Raw genomic sequence first — 6000 nt, forward strand, 5'->3', positions numbered from 1 at the left:
CAAGTATTTTTGCCATTTGCCGAGCACTAGCCTGACATCGACTCATCCAAATTCAGGAGAACTGAAGCTTTGCCATGATGTCCCCAGTCCTGTGTGAACATAGAACAGGTAGATCCCAGACTATTTTGGTTTGGACAGGAAGACAGTAAGTCATTCCACTGCGCACAGAAAAGGTTTTAAAGGAGAGGTTGCTCAACCACAGGTGAGAGAGCTCGAGTAAAGGAAGTGAGGGGAGCTGCTGCTGTGCAGTCTCAGGAGGTAACAGCTCACAGTTCTCACCTCCTGAGACTGCACAGCAGGCTGTGGGAGGTCTGGGAAGGGGAAGGCATCTGGATATGGCGCAAGAGTGTATATTTAAGGACAGCAAAGTGGAGGGAAGCTGTAGCCTGTACTCTCCCCATTATCCCGCTATCCGAGGTGTTGGCAGCCCCACTCCCTTTCTCACACCGTACAGACCTCCTCCAAAGTTCTTCATCTCAGTTACCCAGGGCATTCTTATCATCTACACCCTTCCTGAGGCCAGAAGCCAGTGGTACCGGCCATTGCTCAGGGAAAGAGCTGGTCTCAGCCATGTCTGCCACAGTAGGAATTTAACTTGCAAAGACAGTTTAGTGCCTTTGAAATAAGACTTGGATGTAAACCCCACCTCTGCTACTTACTACGTGAATGACCCTTGAGCAATTTGCCTGACATCTGAACCCTAGTTCCATCCTCTGCAAAACAGGAATTGACAATATCTCCCATGTATATTGTTGTAAGGATTAAGACGCCACGTAAAGCACACATGGGTCACACAAGGCAAAGATTGCTCATTTTCTTCCCAGGAAGACTCATATTGGATGTCTCCTCTATTGAGGGTTTGTGTGCCTGCTAAGTTATAATAGCAAGAACAGCAAGAATAGCAAGAATAGCTAAGTTATAATAGCAAGAACAGTAAGAATAACAGTAGCATATACTGGGGGTGCCAAAAAAATATACACATTTTAAGAGATGTTATCTATGTATTACTTTTCAAAGGTGAATTCCGGTAGCAATGTGAAATATGACATTTGCTCAAAAGCGGCGTTAAACAAATGAATGCTAGCGTCATTCATTGTATTACAATTTTATTAGTTTTTTCCTTTCTTAAAATGTGTGTACATGTTTTGGGCACCCTCTGTGTGTGTGTGTGTGTATGTATAGACACACACACACACACACATATATACACACGTTATATATCTACATATAAATTACATAGCTACATGATATAGTTATATATAGTATGGTATATAATTGTATCACTTGTGTATACATATATATTTCTTTACATATGCCAGGTACTTTAAGAGACGGTTGTCATGCATTAACATCTAATCCATACAGCTTTATAAAGTTGTACTATTATTATCCTTTTTTAGATGAGGAAACTGAGGCACACAGGACTACACTTCCCCATTAGTCAGCTAGTAAATGTTGAATCCTGAATTCACATAAAGGAGGATGTGCTGTCCACCATTACACTATACATCCTAAAAGCACTCTAAGCACAGGTGTGAGGGGAATCTTTTCTAGAAGTCAACACCTCCGGGCTGAACAGACTCACTGAAGAGGTGTTCACACACAGGGCCCTCACTTAGTGGCAATATTATTTCAAAGGCACTAAACTGCCTTTGCGACTTAAATTCCTACTGTAGTCCAGTGGAGGGAAGATACTAGGGCAATATTGTGACGACCTGTGCGAATGCACTCTGTAAGGACACCTCTGCTAGTGTTAGAGGGGATTCAAGTACTAGGAGTTGAACCAACTGAGCTTTAAGATCTTGCTTTTCCTGTGTTGCGATTGCAGTTCCTTGTCCTAAAAGCCTGAAATAGCACGGTGGGAAGCAGCTCCAGGTCAGTCACGGAAACCTGGCTTCCCAAGCTAGCAGCTTTGGCGTCGTGGGCTCCGCTTGCCACAGCCTGGGCATAAGGGCCCATAAAACGCCTAGAAGAAATGCTAAGACACACAAAAGATTTGAGATAATAACACAGAAAAAGGTAACAGAAATTGCCACACATGTGCCCAAAGTTGTATAGTATAAATACTCACTGCAGCATTATAAATAGAAGCCAAAAAGTGGGCATCATGTAACCTGCCACCAGGGGCCAGGTTAAACATTTTAAGTATATTCATACAACAGGGTATTATGCAGTTACTAAAAAAAAAAAAGATCTGTTAGGTTGGTGCAAAAGTAATTGCAATTTAAAAGGTTAAAAATAATTGCAAAAACCGCAATTACTTTTGCGTCAACCTAATATGTGTGTCTAAAAATCTCTAAGATACTTAAAAGTGAAAAAAGCCAAGTCTGTAACAGTTGTCTGAAGTGGGTTCTCATTTGTATAAAAAGGAGGAAGATTTGACAGACACACACACACACACCCCATCTCCACATGCGCACAGCGTATTTCTGGAAGCTTACATATGAAACTGATCACTGGGGTCGCCTTTGGGGAAGACGTTGGAGATATGAAGGCCACTTAATTTTCATTACAAATTTCCTTTGAACTTTTAAAATTTCTTTATAAACTATGTGCATCCATTTCTTTTGCAAAATTAACTGGTAAATTAAACATTTTTAAAATGTAGCTTACACAAGGCATCTGCGGTGACGGCCTTGAGGCAGCCTGAGCCCCGCTTGCCCCTCCAAGTGGGTAAGGCTATTTTTAAAGACTCCGACTGCTCTCCTGGTGATAGGCTAAGGCCAAAGTCCATCTTTCATCTCCAACAAAACGTTTTCAGTTCTCAGGCCTTACAATCCCCTACCATTTCTTAAGATGTGGCTAAAAATAACCACATCTTAAAGCTCTGGAGGAAAAGGCCACATCCTAAAGGTTGATTACAGGAATGTTATCCTTGTTAAGCTTGTAAAAGCTTAAAATAGTGTCCTTGAGCTACCTGAGCTAACGGTGGTCTAAGAGGCCTTGCCCCAGAGGGATGGCCTGCTTTGTAAGAACTGAGGAGCAGCCTTTATCAATACTGGAGACGGCAGAGCCTCACCTTGTGGGAACTAGCCGCTTCCAGGCCCTGAGTGATCTCTCCCACATCTGTGATAGCTTCCCAGAGCCTCCTGCCACGTTCCAAGCCACACCCTACGTGCCAGAACCAGTTTGGGAGCGATAGGAAGAGTAGGCTCCCAAGAGAAACACATACGTACCCTCTAGCTTGTCAGGGCCCCTTGCCGAAGTCTGTCCTGGGACAGCACCGTCACTCACTTTTTGGAAACTTCTCGTGCTCAAGGCAAGGGAGGGGGACAACAGAGCCACTCTGGACCAAATCACTCTTGCACAACTTGGCATTTGACAGATGAGGGAACTGAAGGCCGGAGAGGTTGAGTTTTCCCCAAGCTGTCGAGTCAGAGTCGGGACTAGTCCTCAGGGTTTGCCCTGTCCCAAGGCTCATTTTTTGTCATCCTACTCCTCCCTGAAGACATGGTCCCTGCTTGTAGATGGCTGATGGAAATGTAAAAAGATAAAAATAAACATGACAGTATAAAGCATTGTGTGCCACACATCTAACAGGTGGTTTCTTCGCTGCTGTAGTCCAGTGGAGGGAAGATACTAGGGGCTTCAGAAAGAGCAAGGTGTCAGGCGGGGGATGGCGAGCGCACAGAAGCAGGTGGAGGCTGGCAGAGGAAGCACGTGTGGAGGTGGCAGAGCAAAAAGCATGTTAAGACCAGGATGGTGAGTGCCTGAAATAGTTTCTGAATAAACTATTGGGGAAGTGGAAGAAGGTGCAGGAACCTGACTGCCAAGCTAAGGGCTGGAAGCTTTACTGCCTGTGTAAGCCTGAGTCCTTGAAGGCTGTGGAGCTTTGCTTTAGATCAGTCAGTGTGAAAGATCGTTTCTAGGACCTAAGGAGAGCCCAAAAAAGCCCATTAAAAGAAACGTTAATGAAGTGCTTGGACTTGGACTCAAGACTCAGGAATCAGCAGTTAAGTTTGGTGAGAAGAGATGGTTCTCAACCAATGCACTGGTTGAGAATGAGGAAGCAAGATAAGTAACAGAAAAAATTAGGTACAGGGAAAAAAGGATGAAAATTTCTTCCAGTTATTCCAGAGGGGTCTTAAGAGCAGAATAGGTAGGTATTACCCTGCCTAAAACCTTCCAGTAGTTATAAAAACCCAAACTCCTTAGTATCCCTTAAAAGTCCCTTCACCATGTGAACCCCCATTTCTGAAGCCTCAGTTTGCCTGTCATAAGAACAAGCAGGTTCCAAAATAGACCCGTCCTCCTTGCCCACAACCTCCCTATTTGGTAGACAGTATATCTCAGGATTCAGCTCTCGTGTGACCCTTTTCGTCTTCCCTGCCTCCTCCACGAGGCAAGCTCTGCCTTTCCTTGGCACCTCGTGTGCCCTCTCTTAGAGAAGCAGCTAGTGCCTTCTGACTCACCAGGAAATGTGGCTGAAGGTGAGCAAGGTAGTGACTCACTTGCTGGCTGGGGGTTGAGTCCTGCTCCTCTGCCTCCCGGACGGATGGTGTTAACGGCTTCTTTGATCTCACAAAGCCAAGGGCCCAGTGTCCCACCTCAAGGTGACTAGGCAGTGCAGGCGGAGAGCTTTAAAAACCCTGGAGAAGTCAGCTGACGGGGCTGCCTACATAACAGCACCATGAGCCTCTTCCTCCTCTTTCTCAGGAGAAGACACAGCTGCACGTGGACGGGCTCCTGACAGACTGGCCCACTTCTGAAGAACCTGAGCCCCTGGTCATCAGCGAAGTCCTCTGTCCAGTGGCCCCAGTCGTCAGACATCCTCTTCGCCCCAAATGGCCAGAAAAGGGACGAGGAGTCCAAGGTCACTACCCTTCTGAAAAAGACAGTGCCCCAAGCCCGCCACCTCCAAGAGCTCTCACAGCAGAGACAGGACAACTAGTGGATCTGTACAAGGTGCTTGGGAGCAGGGGCCCTCACTCAAGGCCCGGAAACCCAGCCAGTCCCTTGACGGTCCTCCCCGTGGACTACCTTCCCACGCATGAGGGCTACTTACCCTCCAACATAGACTATCTCCCTTCACGTGAGGCTCCTATAACTGACCCCCTGGAAGAACGGGAGCCTCAGCATATCTCTCTTTCCGTTTTCCCCTCAAGTTCCCTGCACCCGCTCACCTCCTGCGGTGAGAAGCTAACTCTGGATCGTTTGAAGATGGGATGCAGCTCCCTCATGCCGTGAGTGGCAAAGCTTGAAACTTGGAAAGTGAATGGACCCCAACCAGTACAGCATACCCATTTCCCAGTCCCCTGCTCCAGGTGTCACCACTTCTTAAGTGTCACCATCTGCTAGATAGAGGGCAGTCAAGCCAGCTCAGAGTGGATCTTGGGAACGGAGAGTTGGCTGTAACCCAGATACCTCATCTTGCCTTATCCAGAACCTTAAGATTACATCCTCCACTGGACCTAGAGACTCCAACCTAAGTGCCTGCAACTTTCTTGACTACGCTGGCCAGAAAGGGGTAAGACGACAGTAGAAACCAAAACTCTTACCAGCAGTGGCGTCTAATCCAGAGGACCAACCATTTATGCAACAACTGTTTATAAAGCAGCTATTACATACCAGGTCTTATGTCTAGATCCGTATTGTCCAATAATAGGCCTTTCTAAGAAGTTTTCTAGAGTCTAATCTACACTGTTCAATACAGTAGACACTAACCACATTGGCTGTTCACTCTGGAATGTCTAGTATGACTGAGGAACTGAATTTTGATTACTTAAAAATCGCAAGTGGCTACTGTATTAGAAAACAAAGCCCTAGATGATAGACACTAGTAAACAAAGCCCTAGATGATAGACACTAGTAATTACAGCAGAACCATCAAAACAGATCAACCTAGTCTTATAAGTGAGGTCATAAAAGACCCTGGTGAACACCAATATAGGGGCTCCCAAGATGCTTATGACTTGTCCTTATTTGTGGAAGCCTAAGAATGTACCTTTTTCCTAGTTTGCCTTCACCTTCTTTCAGCGACTCAAGAGCAGCTTGATGGTA

General features: G+C 45.8%; 1 protein-coding gene across 1 annotated transcript in view; it reads left to right on the plus strand.

The window, feature by feature from the left end:
- The window catches only part of IL12RB2 (interleukin 12 receptor subunit beta 2), a 69939-nt gene extending 64174 nt beyond the window's left edge, over positions 1-5765 (plus strand). Inside the window, exon 17 of the mRNA XM_033115328.1 lies at positions 4657-5765. Coding sequence (XP_032971219.1) covers positions 4657-5187 — 531 coding nt within the window. The 3' untranslated portion in view covers positions 5188-5765. The remainder of the gene's footprint in view (positions 1-4656) is intronic.
- The last annotated feature ends 235 nt before the right edge of the window (positions 5766-6000 follow it).

Source organism: Rhinolophus ferrumequinum, chromosome 9 (assembly GCF_004115265.2).
Source record: "Rhinolophus ferrumequinum isolate MPI-CBG mRhiFer1 chromosome 9, mRhiFer1_v1.p, whole genome shotgun sequence".
Classification (NCBI taxonomy): Eukaryota; Metazoa; Chordata; class Mammalia; order Chiroptera; family Rhinolophidae; genus Rhinolophus; species Rhinolophus ferrumequinum.